Source organism: Telopea speciosissima, chromosome 7, assembly GCF_018873765.1.
Source record: "Telopea speciosissima isolate NSW1024214 ecotype Mountain lineage chromosome 7, Tspe_v1, whole genome shotgun sequence".
Lineage (NCBI taxonomy): Eukaryota > Viridiplantae > Streptophyta > Magnoliopsida > Proteales > Proteaceae > Telopea > Telopea speciosissima.
The window spans coordinates 31,369,497-31,386,610 of NC_057922.1; the positions used below are offsets into that span (position 1 = coordinate 31,369,497).

A 17,114-nucleotide genomic window follows, 5' to 3' on the forward strand; every position below is an offset into this window, starting at 1 on the left:
CCAAATTCCTCAATTTTCAGTGTCATAACAGAGTTTATCAAGTGATAAAATAAAGTAGTATTGATAAATTAAGGACCACCAAGTGATTAAGAAAATTGATTTATGTATCTAGCCACATGATTGATGATTAAGGAATTGAAATTTCGCATGGACAAATGGACAACAATAGTTACCCCAAAAGCTGAGATATTCAAAGTGTTGGGTTTTTAATTTACTTTCTTTTCAATGCAATAGTTCGGAAAACTTAATAAATCTTACTGTATTTAGGTTACATTGAAACATAAGAATGGTAATATTTACATTTTAATCATCAAATGTATACATTGGTTAAAACAATCAGAAGCAGGAACTTAAATTGTTATTAGCAACAAAACAATCAGATTGAAATGTATGTTTGAAAACGAATTAATACATGTATACACTTGACACATGAGAAGGAATTGTTGGATTTGCAGAGTGAGCAATCTTAATTCCAAATTTTCATCCATTTGCTAGCAACTCGAGTGCTTTATCGACTAGTGAGTGGATTGGTATGTTGTGCCGGCTAAGTCCAATAGTTCCCGAGAAAATGTTAAAGCTCTCGATCTCTGATGTGGTCTCTCTCATAATCTCGAGCTCCTGCTCCATCCTAAGATCTCTGAAAATTTTTACCATTGCTTTGCTGTTCGTCATCACCAAAAGTGCTACCTCAATCGCAAACCTCCTCATTCTAGGAACTTTGGCCGATGGATATTTGTAAAATTTCAAAATGTCTAGGAGTTTCCTTGCAAATATGGCATCACCAATTCGAGTCCGATTAAACGTGATACTTACTTCTTCAGGAGTCATGAATTTGAACACCTGTGTTGCTAGACCGAGCATTACTTCTTGTAGTTTGTTCTCTTCTAACATTATCGCCATCAGCACCTGTAAATTAGTTATAACAGGAACCGAAGCACTTGTTAGAATGATTCTTATTAGACCTTAAGATGCAAGATGAAATGGGTTCACAGATGATAAATGAAGAACTTACTGTGGGTGCAGCAGCAGAGACTCCCTTTAATTGTTCAAAGCAATCTTGTCCAGCGAATTTGCACAAATGTCTTAAAATTCTGGCCGAATTAATGCGAAGCGCTGGATCTTCGAGTGCCCTCACGAGCTTTTTTAGTACCATCTGATTCAATATCCTAGAGCAGTTCTTATCGCTCTCCAGTGCAAGCATTGCAATTGCCTCCCCTGCTGCAACCCTCACACGATTCTGATCTTCAGAATTTGGATCTTGGAAGAAAATCCGGAACAATTCTTTAATGATTCCGCCTGTGCTTCCAATCCTCTCTCTTGCCTCAACGTCGAAGGCCAAGCTAGTTAAAATCACGATTCCTACATGTTGAAGCTTTGGGTACTTCTCACCATACTTGAGAATTTCTCTGATGTTGCTTACTGTGAAAACAATCTCCACAATCTCTTGCCTCAGATGCTTGCCCACATTACCAGATGTTCTTGCGAGCAACTGTAGCACTTGCAAGGATTGTTTCACTGCCAATATCCTATGGTCTGTGTCCTGGGTGTTCTTGAGCAACTCCTCTCCTGTATGTGTGAAGTCGATAATTTTGAGCAGGAGGCCTCTCGTGGTACCGATCTTCTCACAATTATCGTGGTCGCGTGCAAGTTTCTTGAGAATGGTGAGACCCAATTGGCTATAGGCAGAAAACTCATAATTTTCTTTATCGAAAACTATCTGTTTCTCCCCGAGTTCATCAAATACACCGTCAGAGCTACGTTGAGTGTAGAGCAAAGATGATATAGATTCCATTGCACCAGAAATTCCTGCAACTCGAAGGGAGTTCTGCTTTTTTCCAGCTAGTATGGACAAAATCTGTGCAGCTGCTCCCCTGATCTCTGCTTCTTGTGGGTTCTTCCAGTTCAACATCTCTACCAATCTTTCAATAACCGATGTAGATGTGCCAATCTTCTGCAGTGTATCACCAGAGAATCGGGGATTATTGGAGAACTTCTGAAGAATTTGAGCCCCAATTAGCTGCTCTTCGCTGGAATGAGAGGCCAAAAGCTCTGTAGCAAAAGTAACCAAATCCAGCTTTAAGCCATCAAAGATGCTTCCATTAACACATTCCGAATAGGCATCATAGAAGAACCTTTGGATGGAAATCATGCCGGAACTTCCCAACTCACACTCCTTGTTCACCTCCTCCAGCAATTTGCGATGCATAATCGTCCATTCCCAGTAGAGTTTCCCCAACAGAGACAAGAAAGCTTCAGCCAAGGCCAAACCATAAAAGATATTCAGGGCAGATCTCAAGTTCGCAGTTTCTAGGCTTTGTGTAATTGCGTCACCATGGGTCAACTGAACGAGCCTCATTACTGAAAGCGTTATACAAGCTAAGGCTGATAACAACTGAAGCCAAGACAATAACTTACTGATGTTCTTAGATTGAAAAATCCAATCTGCATATGGAAGCAGGGGAACCTCTGATGATCTCCATGTACGTCTTGGCCGGTTGCTGGTTTTTCCCTCATTGATCTTCTCTTTGAGTTCTTGGCCATATCTACCAGTTAACCGATTGCTGGGTCCTGCCTCGTTGGTCTTCCCTTGGAGTTCTCTGCTTTGTTGGATTCCAGAAATTTCCTCTGTAATTCTTCTTATGGCTCGAACAATTACATTGGAGCTCGATTTCAGTGCATTGAAACTATGTTTGCTGGCATTTGCAATCGTCCATGTAGATTGGTGTTGCCATTCAAGCTCATGACTGCGGCTGAAGATTCTGGCGCCTTCAATTAAGAGTATGACGGTGATGAACCAGAAGTCAATTACGGATTGTACAATCGCATAACCACCGAGAAGAACAACGGTTGCCCAGATGAATCCCAGAGCTCCAAACCCGGTGGCCATTTTCTCCAGAACTGCAAGTTGAAGAGCAAATAGAGTCAGCTTCTTCTCTGGTGCATTGACAGTTGGTTTTGATGTAGAACCAGCTTCTTCTGGACCTGGTGTAATTGCATCACCATATCCCTGAGGTTCAAATATGGTTTCTATTCCACCAGAACCCCAATTAGTGTTCAACTTGATTCCATCAGGACCAAAATTAGTGTTTAACTTGTTACCAATCTGCACCCGTTTGATCCCATCACCTCCTATGGATTGTGGACTAATATGATCCATATTGCCAGGACAGGATTTCAACTCGAACTGCCAAATGAAAGCTTTTGGGTTCAAATGAATCAATGAGGATTGAGGTGTTGCAAATAGAACAGTAGAAGTTGAGATTTTCTAGTAAGAGGTTGCAGGAGATAAACAGTTGTTGGGATGTGCTGTGAATTGTCAGAGTGGAATTTTACTAAAAGCAAGAGGAAGAGTACCATTAAGTGGATCCTTTCTGTGATTTTCCTCAAACAAGATTGGTTTTCTATTTCATTCTTTCTCTTGCTTTTATACTTGCTACTACGGATTTAATTTCCCCCTTCTCCTTCTCTCTCAGTTTATCTTCCAGGTATCTGGTGTTGTTGAGTAGTTCAACAGAGTAGTCAAAGTCAACTGCTTTCGTGCTTTGATTGCCTTCATGCCTTGTTGTTTCTTCCCTGTTTATTGTGTTTGCTTTTACACATTATGTTTCTATTTTTTTTTATAATAAAAAAAATCCCTCTAGTTTTTGGAAGAAAAGCCTCTCCAATTCTTTAATCAGCAAGTGCGGTGCTATTCGGGGTTTGGAGCTCAACAAGTGGAAGATGCGACTAGAGTACTTGGCTCGTGTCCAACACCTTGCCCGGGTTGCACGTGCAGTGCCGGACACAATGAGGTGTGAAAATACTGCCTCACCCCTGCCCCAGTGCGGCAGTGCCTTGCCCGAGTAGGGGTGAGGCAGTCTGTTCACGCCTCACCAAGTCCGGTGCTGCACATGCAGCCCGAGCAGGGTGCTGGACAGAATCCTTTTCGCATCCAACATTGCCGAACTTGAGAAGAAAGAAGAAAAAAAAAAAAAAACACCAATGCTTGAACCTCCCATCAATTCGTGATGTTAACATAGGCATTTCTTGTTTCTTTAATCGTGTCTGATGAGAATTAAGAATATTCTCGAAGTAGTCGCGTCAAATTTTTTTAATAGAAAAAGAAACAAAACTCCTTTAAAAATGAAATCCAAAAATTTTGCTTTGAGTATATTATGACTTTATGAGAAAGAATAAGCGTCACGGGCTACCCAACATGGAAGGGCTCACTTTGACAGTTAGAAATAGGTAATCCATTCCCTGTTTTTCTTTCTATTGCATTTCATCTTATCGTATCAGATTTTGTTATGCAATATTTGAGAATCACCGTCAATGTCTCGGTGTAGATTTGGGATAATCCTTTGTTCCATAGCCTTCGGGTTATTTACAACTAGCCAATTAAGAATTCTCCGATATACTAGTAATTAGTTAAAATTATGCATATGCACATTTTTTTACATTTATAAATAAGGGAAAATCTTGTTGTAATCAAGATCGTTGAAAATGAAGTTATAACTTTATTTTTTTGCCCTTTTAGTATAATACACCTATTTTTTATTTGCCACCTCAGTGACAAGAAGATGAATCCTATACATTTTAGAGTTTTTGTTTTTTTGAATTTATTCTATTGTTCTTTATTGTGTCAAATTTATTCTAGGGAAATTATCAGTGCCACTCCCTAACGTTTGCCTATATTTTAAAACACACCCACTAATTACCATAATATCAAGTCTGGTCCAAAAACTAACAGGTTAGCATTTTAACCATTAATTAGTGATGTTAGCAAGTTAGATTTTATTAAAAGACAAAATTGCCCTTATTATGACATGAACTGTAGATGTTTTTGTAATTTCACCTCTTCCCCGCTCTCACTCCCACTCTTCTTTTCTTCTCCGTCTCCGGCAACATGGCATTCCTCTTCCCTCCAACACTCCTTCTCCCTCTCCCGGGTTCTCGGAGTTTCCACCCACCATATATGTACATTTAAGTCTTTCCCACGCCCTCTGTTTTTGCTTTTTTTCTTCAAAATCAAAAGCTACAAACCCGAAACCGAAGAGTACTCGCTGTAATAATCTGGAATACCGGAAGCAGCCTAAAGCCGTTCGTTGAACGCGTCCTGCAACTCGTCAGGTATGAAAGGGGTTCTACAAAGTGGGCAAGTTTTCTGATCATGATCCATCCAACGATCCAAGCAGCACCTGTGAAAGATATGTCGGCAGTTCGTTAACTGTCTGATCTCTTCTCTCACCCTCGAACTCATACAAACAAACAGTGCAGCTGTCCGGCGTTTTGCCGTCGCCGCTAGAGATCAAGTCAACGAACTTAACTATCGGTAGGATTTCTCGGATCAGAACGGCAGATACAGGACCTTCTCATTGTTGTTCCACCGACATCTTAGGGCAAAGAGATGGTCCCTGTAGAATAATATATCCATGAAACAATCTGAGGCGAAAGGAGTCCAAGCCTTGTGTCTAGGTCTAGAGAAGGCTATTATTCTATCAATTATGGCTATGGCCACTGCTAGAACACGTAAGGGTTTTGTCAAACCCGAATCCGTCCACATACAGATCTTTAGAACACGATTGAATCAAAATAAACAGGAAAAACAAAGTGTACTTGGCACCCACGTATGCTGGTGAAGAACAAATAAGAACGCCTTCATAAGCAGCATCGATCTGTCAGAGAATGAATGCAATCCGCGATGGGGATCTTCTGCCGCCTCCTAAACTCTCCCACATCAGTAGTATTTATAATACTCACCAACCCTAATCCACTTCTACAATAGGCCACGCTGGTCCGGTCAATCTCAATAAAATAGTAGCAGCCACGTCAACCCTTGTATTTCTTGATCCCCATCAATGATTGATCCGATAATTAATTAAACCCACACTTGTCGTATTTTGGGAAAATCCTAATAGCCACAACGTTGGAGGATTGGGATTGAGAAGCAGAAGAAGAAGGACTTGACGATAACACAACCTTTCTCACACTTGAGCGATTTAAGGAGTTTGAGTATATTATTGGAATAATTAACTCTCAAAGGATATTGGTGGTCCTCCTCCTCATCCACATCATCAACAAGAAGTGTGGAGGTGGGTGGAAGGGGCAGTTGGGCCCTGGTGAAAGGGTTGATTAGATACATTTTGAAGGTTTCGGTAGGAGGAGTACCTTTCTCATCCACTATAACCAGCCACCCATGAGAGGATTCAAGACAGTGCATGCTCATAAACTCCTCACTTTGAAGAAGACCAGGCAATGTCGGGCTCAAGAAAATCCCCCAAACCCACGAATCGCAATAGCCAGCATATGATTTTTCTGATGAAACCCAGTAAGGAAAGTGTGTGAACAAGGAGCTTTGGAAGGAAGAGCTCTGTGTAACCTACTGGGAAACCCATGGAGAAAGACCCCAATAAAAGTAAACGAAACAGAGGAGATTGGGTTCTATACTTGTTACAAAAACTGACAATCGCTGGTGAGGGATGGAGTCGGAGCCGGAGCCAGCGACGGCAAGGGAGGGGAGAGGGGGAAGGAGTGTTGGAGGGGAGAGGGATGCCATGGTAGCCGGAGACGGAGAAGAAAGAGAGAGTAGGAGTGAGAAGGGGGGGGGGGGGGGAAGAGGTGAAATTACAAAAATATCCACAGTTCATGTCATAACAAGGGCAATTTTGTCTTTTAATAAAAACTAACCTGCTAACATCACTAATTAACGGTTAAAATGCTAACCCCGTTAGTTTTTGGACCAGATTTGATATTAGGTAGTTAGTGGGTGTGCTTTAAAATATAGGCAAACGTCAGGGGGTGGCGCTGATAATTTCCCTTTATTCTATTGTTCTTTATTGTGTGTCTCTCAAGTCGTCTCTGATCATGTGACAAAATAAAACTTAAAAAACTAATTTAAAAGTCAAGCTTTTAAAGAAATAAAAAACAAATGTATAATTAGAAATAGAAGGGAAAATGCTAATACCTAGAAAGAAAAATGATTGGATTTTGGGTCTCCTGTAGCGCAATAGGGTTTTTAGTGCATCATCTGACGGTCCGCAGTGCTCGAACACGCACCCCAACATATAGGTGAGGTGTTGGGCTGCGTGCCCAAACACTGTGAGCTGTGAGGATACCATGACAAAACAAGTTTTTGGGATGGTGGAAACCATTTCTCATAAAATTGAATGTAATTCCAAGATTATTATGAGCTGCCACTGCGTCTATGTATGTAGCTACAGCAAAAACTAGGAGGGCTCTCTTCTTATAAATAAAAACTAGGACTATACAAGAAGGCCATACTATGTAGGCCTTGAAAGGAACCCTTTTTCTTTAAAAAAAATTGAAGGTGAGGATTAGATGATGAGAATTGAGAAACTATTCCAAAACGAGTCATTTGTGATTAATAATATTATTATTATATATTTTTTTTTGGGTGGGGGAGGGGAATTTATATATTTATTTTTGTTTGAAAATGAAATCCAAGTATTTTGGTTGGGTGTATTGTGATTTTGTTAGAGAGAGAGAAGCTTCCTAAGCATGGTTTTAGGTATCGGATATCAGCGGTTCGGTATTGGATCAAATGTCTTGACAGAGCCTTTTGCTCCGCGCCTTGGTTTCACTAGTCACCTTTAACTTCTCTTCAAAAGCTTCCCTCTTTATGTTCTGACCACAATCCTATTATCCTTCGTTCTTCCTCCTCTCAACGATCCTTCAGGAAAATCTTTCATTTTCAACTCGCTTGGACTCACCACCCTAATTTCTCAACACTGTGTGCGAATTTCTGGAAGGATAATTCCCCTGATTCTTTTCCCTATCGTCTTGCATCATTTCTAATTTACTCAGAAGTTGGAACAAACACGTGTTTGGTCATATTGAGGGTCTGAAAGACCAGCTTCTCACCAAGTTGGGTCCTTAGAGGAACTTTCTTCACCACCGTTGTGTGATTATGAGGATTCTATTGCTAAATTTAAATGGATACTTGATGCTGAAGAATGCTTTTGGCTTCAGAAATCCAGACAAAATTTTATACTCTTTGGTGAAAGTAATACACGTTTTTTCCATCAAATGGCGAAGCATAATCTTTGATATAGAAAAATTGATCACATTCTCTTGGATGATGGTTCTAGGTTAACTGAACCTTGCTCAATTGCTTTAGCCTTTGCTGATCACTTTCAACAGTTGTTTACAACTTCTGACCCTTTGGATGCAAGCTTCATTGAATGTCTCTTTCCTCCTATTATTCCTCAAGTTGATTGTGACTTGCTTTGTTCTGCCTCTTCTCTGGATGAACTTAAGCATATTGTTTTCTCTCTTGGTCCCCTTAAAGCCTTAGGAATTGATGGTTTTCAGGCCTGTTTCTTCCAAAAATTTTGGGAAGATATTAAGAATCCTGTCTTTCTGTTTATCTCTAATTGCTTTTCCTCTCTATCTATACCTTCCACTACTAACCATACTTTGCTCTGTCTCATCCCTAAGATTGATTCTGCTATCCATCTGGGGGATTTTAGGCCTATCAGTTTATGCAATGTGTTCTATAAAATTATTGCTAAGTTCGTTGCCTTCAGGCTCAAACCCTTTCTTCCTCTGTTCATGTCTCCCTTCCATGGTGCTTTTGTGCAAGGTTGCCAAATTGCTGACAATATTGTTATTGCACAGGAGGTCTTTCATTTTCTTAACCATAAGCGTGGTCGTGAGGGGTTTGTGGCAATTAAAATTGATATGTCCAAGGCTTATGATAGGATGGAATGGTCTTTTTTTACCTCTATTTTTAAATTCCTTGGGTTTGGTAATTGTTCCTGTGACCTTATATCACTGTTAATTTCCTCTTCTTCCTTTTTTTGTTAAACTTAATGGTAGCCCTTTTGGTATGTTTAGGGGTTTGAGGGGACTGAGGCAAGGGTGCCCTCTAAGTCCTTATCTTTTTATAACTGGTATGGAGGTTTTGTCTTGTCTCCTATCTGCCTACAGGGACCTTGACCTATTTCATGGTATTAAAGTGGCCAGAGGAGCCCCAAAAATTGCCCATCTGTTCTTTGCTGATGATATATTTATTTTTTGCAGAGCCAACGAGGAAGATTTGTTGACCATTAAGGCAATTTTAAATTTGTTTTCTGATTTATCTGGTCAACAGGTTAATTTAACCAAAAGTGGCTTGTACTTTAGCAATAATGTTTCGGATTCTGGAAAGTCCAGACTCTGTTCCATTTTGGGAATCCCTCCCATGAGCCTTGATTCCTTTTACTTTGGAACTTCTCTTTTCCCCCTTAAATCTAAGGTTAAACATCTTATGCCCTTGGTTAGTAAAATTAACTGCAAATTGGCTACTTGGATTTCTAATAGTCTTTCTTATGCAGGCCGAGGAGTACTTATTAAATCTGTTTTGAGTTCTTTACCTGCTTATCAAATGAGTTGTTTTTTACTTACCTAAGCAAATTTGCAGGAAAATTGATTCTGTTAGTTATAATTTTTGGTGTGGTGGTAGTGATGTTACTAGGAAACATTCCCAGTTATCTTGGAAGAAACATTGCTCTCCCACGTATTTGGGTGGTTTGGGGTTTCACTTGGCTCGGGTGCAGAACCAAGCCCTTGTCCTCCGCCTAGGATGGAGATTATTAACTGATAATCAATCGGTGTGGGCTAGAGTTCTCAAGGCTAAATACTTCCCCCACACTTCTCTTTTTGATCCTAGTACTTTGCGGAAGGGGGGCTCTTGGACTTGGAATAGTATCACTAAAATTATCCAGCCCCTTAAATCCTTCTGCTTACGGAAGATAGGTAATGGCTGTGAGACCTACTTCTGGACGGATCCTTGGATCCCCTCGATCCCAACCTTTACTCTTAAACCGACTAAATCCCAGTGGATTTACCCTGAAAAGGTTAGCTTCTTTATAAATGCTTCCACTTGGAACGACGGGTTGCTTAGAACTACAGTTCCTAATTATTTTAATAATATCTCCAGCCTCCCTTGTTCTAACTCTACTGACACTTGGTGGTGCTCTCTTTCTAAAGATGGGCGTTTCAGCACTAAAAAAGTGGCACATTTTCTTTCATGTACATCTTTAAATAATTTCTCTTGTATCACATGGTGGAAGTTTTTTTGGAAACTTAATCTTCATCCTAAGTTTAAAATTTTCTTCTGCCGTGTATTACATGCAGGGATTCCGGTTAAGGATTTTGTTTCGAAATGGACTCAGGTCGATCCCACTTGTGCTTTCTGTGGCACCTGTAATGAGACCATCTGGCATATCTTCCTCTCCTGTGATTGGGTTGAACATATCTGGGCAGCTGGTCCACTGGGTCTGAGGATGGAATTCATTTCATTCCCTTCTATCAGACATTTCTGCATCTCTACCTTACTTAGCAGCCGGCTTGATAAGACTTCCCTCATTTGGTTTTTTTCTGTTTTTATAATAACATGTTATGTTGTTTGGTCTGCTAGAAACAATTTTATTTTTAATTCTGTTAAGCCTGATCCTTCCGCTGTGATTCGGCGAATTGAACTTTGGTTGCTAGATCTTCATCTAGCTCCACCTTTAATCAACTTGGATTCTCTGTTATATGCTAATACAGTTATCTCATCATTTCCTAATATGCGTTTACCTACTTTATATTTTCCTGTTTTGTTATGCGTAGGATTTGATCCCAGAGACATAGGTGGTATAGATTACTCTGGCTGTGCTTTTTGCATTTTGCTAGATGGCAAACTCATTTTGTTGGCTGCAGGACAGATTAAAACTACACATAATCTAGAATCAGAGTTAATAGGACTTCTATATGGTCTGGATCATACCCTTTTGAGAGGTTTGAAATTGAAAGAAGTATGGTGTTCCAATCTGGCGTTACTAGGACTTCTTCCAACCATAGTACTATATTCGCGATATATCGGTATCTCGGCCTACCGAGATATCCGAAATATCCGAGATATCGTGAATATTCCCTAAATATTGCATTTTTTCTCGCAATATTTCGGGGTCCATCTCGGGGTATTTGGCCATATTTAGGCCTCGAAACTTCATGGACAGCCTTATTTAAGCTTAATAAACACATTTAAACCATAAAATTGTAAAAATGTGAATTCAAATTGGTGTTTTGGGCTTGCACTTGATTGACATACGGTCGCCGACCTTAATGTATAAATAGTTAAATACACATAGATTAATGAAATCACAACTTAAGTTACAAATTACAAGTGCTAAACTCGCTAATAGTAGTTGCCGTGCCTCCCCGGATCAATCCCACTCATGCCTCGCCGAGTCGACGTCCATTGCTCTCTGCTTGAATGACATATGTGGACCACGTGTATAGAATCGGAGAAGAAACGAGTGTAGTCATCCACAAGTGTCACGTAAATGGAATCATCAATACCGTAGGTAACCTATCCTAGGATATAAACTAGGGTTACCAATCGATCCACCGTGAAGAAGATGATCCACTCGTGATATGATGTTGGCGCCGCGCAAGAGGCGATGGCATTGGCCGCATGTATGGCCGGTGAGGTTGGTATCTAGGTCCGCTAGGTATGCAAAGATGTTATCTACAAAAGATGATCCAAGATGTCCCTCGGGACTAGGATCGGTAGTCATAGTCCCCTACCCCACTAAACCGCCCATATGATGATGATCCATATCCATATCCACCGTAAGGTTGTGATGCACCATAATCCGATGCCAATGGAGTGGCATGTGCCAAAAGATGGGGCACGCCAATGTCCAGCGGTCCTCCCTCCCTATCACCCATACTCAAACCACCAACAGAGCTAGATAGGTTATCAATGTCCATGTGATCAAAGTTGCAATCGTGTTTGTCTAATTCCCACGCTTCGCTGTATGTATGTAGGGGGCCTCTCGAGGGTGGGGGTGCGGGGCACGTGTTCGTGGTCCGTATCTTGTGTGGCATGATCAAACCGTGTCTCCCGTGAATCGGAGTGGGCCTACAGTGCCGAATCCGGGCCTCCCGCCTACCACATAACGCCTCGCATGCCGCCATATTCTTCACCAAAGATCACCACCACCAACATCACCACCACCAAAGATCACCATCACCACCACCAAAGATCACCATCATCACCATCATCATCATTTGAGGACTTAGACCAGCCTTCATCATCGAACATTGCCACCAAGGGCTGGAATGGTATGGGTGAGGCTTCCTTGCATGTATCTCGACTCGTCACCATATACTGGCCCACATCGCACCAATCTCGGTTATCATGGGGTCGGGCCTACCTCCTCCTCATCCAAGACTCGGCTCACCTCTATCCTCACCCAATCCACAATAGGGTCCTCATCGCCCGAGTCAACTTGAAAGATGTCGCTAGATCAATGGTGCCCTCTCTGCCCTCATGTCCCATGCGTATGTGTTGCGCTTCAGCCTCAAGTTGTAGTGCACATACACCATGTCGATAAACGTTGAGACCCCAATGCTGCGCCTCTTGGAGTGGATGAGTGCAAAGGTACTCCAGCTCCTCTCACAACCGATGCGTAACATGTTTGGGCAAGGACTTTAATTGCTATTCTTCTTAAGTTTTCACCGATTCCCATACAACACCCACCATTCACTGCATTATAAGTTTACAACAAAAAGACATGTGTCAAATGTTGTTTCAACTTTCAACTTTCAAATTTCAATACATATGTAATTTAAAACTTAAAAGAATTACCAAGATCACCACGTGCTTCGCCTTGTATCGCAGCCTCGGCTCCAAAACTTCCCAATGCATCCCTAAATACCTTGATCTATACCCATGTGGAAAATTAGTAAGTACTTCTTCACTACTTATTTGAAAGCATCAATAAGTTGAGTTTCCAAATGAACTCACTTCATTGTTGCAAATTGCTTGTAGTGCACCATCCGGCTCCAACTTCTTCACTACTTGTTTCACAAAGATCAATAAGTTGAGTTTCCAACCCAAGCCTATTGTTATATTGATACTTAGGTTGAAGTAGTATGTCAAATATGACATATAGAATAGAGGTATTGTCAAATGCATAGGTAATTAGTAAATAATAATACTATGAATTAGTAAACATAAAACAAATTTATTTCACCACCTTTATGCAATGGATGCATAAGTTGATTCTCCCAATGAGCATTTATGATATCTAAGAAGTGTTTGCTATCGCGAGGACCCACACTATAGACACTATCTTTCATCAAGTCTATTGCAAAGATATAGGATCGGCATGGTTGGGCCCTTCAGAGCGGAGTCAAGAACATGTAGAACTTGAATTATCGGCTCTAAAACTTTCACCACTTTGCTTAGTTTGGTCCGTAAGTCCTCGATGACATCGTTGTTTGTGCTTCCTCCCATTTGCGCCTTGGAACCCTTCCATTGAAACCACCCTCGAGCAAACATGCTTCTCACCGCCTTCTTTGTCTCAATGCTTTTGAGGGCAATGTAGTTGGTGGCAAATCTTGTGATGCCAGTGCCTAACCAAGTCACTCCCCACATTTTTCCCTCAATAGATTGAGTGCATAGGAGTGGTTGTATACAAAGTTGGTGACTTGTCTTGCACTTTCAACCACAATTTCACCAACTTTAACTTTCCCATATCTTTTAGCATTAAGTCAATGCAATGGGCTGCACAAGGAGTCCGTAAGAGCCGTACTTATTATTGTTCATCATCTTCTCACCGCCAGCTTGAAGTTACTTCCATTGTCCGCTACAACTGACAACATTCTCAATACCCACATCTTTTTCCACTACTTCCTTTAACAATCAGAATATATTTTGCATCATTTATCTCTTTGGATGCATCCACGATTTGAGGAACACCGCCCTCCCATCACAATAAATCATGAAATTGATGATGGACTTTCTTGTAGGCCCAACCCATCCATCCGCCATTATAGTCACCCCATATGTCTCCCACATATTCTTCATCTCACTAATGTACTCATCAATCTCACTCTTTTGTTGAGGTAGATAAACATTCATTACCTCATATGGGGTGGGGCCCTTGAATCCCGGGCCACCGCAATGGTATCTATCATGGTATCATAATGGGGGCCTTGGGCAGTTGTTTGCCGGGATGGTATGGTATAGCATCCACTTAGCTATTGATTCTTTAACCAATCCCTTCATCCCCTTCCATGCTCCTTTGATTCTCGGTTGACCGCTTCCTTTCTTCTTATGCAATTTAGGATCGATGTTGATGGTGGTACGGCATGGTAGAGGTGTTGGGGTTGCCCTCACACTTTGTGATCTTTTAAAAGGATTCAAAGTTTTAGGACCTCCGTAATCGCCAACTCCTCCACTACCCCCTACTCTTGTCTCTCGCGATCATCTTGAAAACTTCCTCTACTCCTTGAAACATCGCCTAAAATCCCTAGCCTCCTCTCGCTGTTTGTATGTCATCGTGCATCGCAATGTCATCATCGTGAGGAGGAGGAGGAGTCATCATCATCATTGTATCGTCTTCCTCCTCCCATCGAACTCCTCACCGTATCCTCAAGTTGTTCTCTTATCCTTTGCTTGTCACCCTTCCTCTTCTTTCTTCCCTCAAACTATCACCAATCTCCTGGCTACTTCAGAGGGACCATATGACAACCTACAACATCTTTAGATCCTCCAACGATGTTGTTTAAGCTCCATCTGGACCCACCTCCCATAAATTGCATGTGACAATAATTACATATAGATTTTCTCTTATCCCCATCAATGGGAGTACCATGTAACCATGCAATGTCACCCCTATCCGGCTGGTTGGTCTCTCTTGTTCCTCTGTTCTCTTTGTTCCGTCCGCCCCTTTGTTGACTACTTTCCCCACCTTTGCTTGCCCTCGCACGTTGTCTATCACGATCCGCCATAATGATACTTGTTTATCAATGTAAGTAACACAAATAATTAAAAACTTAATGTAGATGCACTTCAATTGACACTTTTAGATTACTAATACACTTGTATAGTTATTTAATATTTTTCCCTAACCCTTATATTTTTCACAAAATTAAAACCAATTTTTTATATATAATGTTAATATAAGTATTGACCTAACACAACAAAACTATGAATTAGTAAACATAATATACATGTAATGCATCTCAAAACATATAGAAATAACTTTCATATTTTTTCATTATTTTTTAAACTTAAAACTCATATTTTTCCTTATTTATTTCTGCTTTTTTAATTTTTTATATATTTTTCTTAATTTTCAAAATTAAAAGAATTATTTAAGAGCAGAAAAATAAATCCGACATCGTGAAGCCGTAGATCGCCATTGGTGGCTAACATATATTTAATTCATTACCATCTAAGTCATATTACCCCTAATTATTTCCTATTTTAGTTGTAGGAAAATGAATTTTTAAAACCGAAAAAAATAAAAAAATACATATGGGAAAAATTTACACCGTGAGGTGAGATCGGCCTCCGTGTCTAACATATATTAATATCATCAACATCCAACAACATTTGTACAAAGTTTTTTTAAAAAAATAGTTTTAGAGAAATATAATTTACCTTAAATAATGAAAATAGGCTTGATGATGAGCTTAGATGACCCTCCGACGCCTTCCCGCGACAAGGAGCTTCAATGAGGCTTGGAAGGGAGGAAGAAGAGAGAAAATTATTTAGCAGCTCTCGGCCGAAATATCACCAAGAGTCGCGAAATATGAAATTTATAAGGATTTTGAATGTGACACTATTGTCACTTTACAATATATCTGCGATATATCGTGATATCGCGATATATCGTGAGTTCCACGATATATCGCCGAAATATCTCATATATCGACGAAGTTATTGTACTTTTTTATTTCGACCTTGTTTCGTATCTCGGTCATGTCGAGATTCACGAAATATCGCGATATATCGCCGATATTTCGCGAGATTTTATACCATGCTTCCAACTCCATCCCGTTCTCCTTGGCCCTTTGAGATTTTGACTATTTTTTTGAAGATAGTGGACCGTGTCAAAGGATTGACTTTTAAAACTCTTCCTCACCCCTCTTTTAGTAACTGGTTGAAATATTATGTTAGGTTAACTCAGAGTACTACTACCTGTTGTTTCTTTGATCCTTGTGAACAATTATCTTCGTAATTAAATAAATTCTTTTGTTTTTTCATCAAAAAAAATATATATATATAGGGACAATATTGATCGTATCAGACAGTTTTAACCTCAGAAATACCGATTCCATAAGATATTTTGACCATTATACCCCATGTCCATACAGTACACCAATCTGGTATTGGCCAGGCTGATACTGATACCTAAAAGGCTAAAACCATGTTCCTAAGCACCATAGGGTGCTAGCGGACGGACATAATTAATTACAAGGAAGCGTATGCACATGCTATTATATTTATGACGTAATTGTTTTATTGTTCTTTATTGCATCTCCCAAACCCTCTTTAATCATGTGGCAAAATAAGGTTTAAAAAAACTAATTTAAAAGTCAAGCGTTTGGAGATTATTTTTTTTGGTGAACAAGAAGCTTTTAGAGAATTGATTGAAACAAATGGATAATTGCAATTAGAAGAGAAAATACAAATATCTAGAGAAGTAAACGAAATGAATTTTGGCTTTGAAATATGAGGCATATTGTATATCTCATTTACTCAACAATTCGAAGCAGTATCAGGGATTTAGTAATCGGTATCGGATATAATATCGAATTGGGATCAGCCAATCTAATACAGATTCAGTTCGGTCCATATCATATGGATTTGCCCTTGTTTTCATTTAAAAAATGATTTGTTATCATTTTACCCTTAATCCTTGCTGATACATCGATACAGGATCAGCCAGGAATTGGTATCAGTGATTCTCAAACCTTGATTAGTACATCAATTTTTTATGCGGCAAAAACTAGGAGGACTCTTATCCTAAAAATAAAAACTATGCAAGTCAAATGAGAAGGTTATGCTATGTTGGCAGTGAAAAGGACCATTTTTTTTTGGTTAGAAAAGTGGAAGGTGTGAGGATTGTGTGATGGGAAAAAAAATCCTCTCCAATTCCCTAAAAGTGCAATGCGGTGGACTTCGGGGCTGAGAGCTCCACACATGAAAAATGTTAAATCCAATAGTGCTAAGCTCGAGAAGAGAAAAAAAATGGGTTAATTGAGCTCGACACCGTTGGATTTTGCATTTTCCATGTGTCTGAACTGCACCACCCTGCATTTTTAGGGAATTGGAGAGGATTTTAATC

The 17,114-nt window shown here is 40.1% G+C and overlaps 1 protein-coding gene and 1 pseudogene across 2 annotated transcripts in view; both read right to left on the bottom strand.

Moving 5' to 3' along the window:
• Positions 1–465: 465 nt before the first annotated feature.
• The window catches only part of LOC122669998, a 95,668-nt gene continuing 79,019 nt past the window's right edge, over positions 466–17,114 (bottom strand). Inside the window, exons 2-3 of one of the 2 annotated variants that reach the window (XM_043866927.1) lie at positions 1,013–3,231; positions 466–906 (exon numbers count right to left, since the gene is read on the bottom strand). In XM_043866927.1, coding sequence (XP_043722862.1) covers positions 481–906; positions 1,013–3,157 — 2,571 coding nt within the window. In that variant the 5' untranslated portion in view covers positions 3,158–3,231 and the 3' untranslated portion in view covers positions 466–480. Of the gene's footprint in view, positions 907–1,012; positions 3,332–17,114 lie in introns of those variants that run through there. The other variant, XM_043866926.1, reaches the window with a different exon arrangement.
• LOC122670003 lies at positions 5,001–6,411 on the bottom strand (annotated as a pseudogene).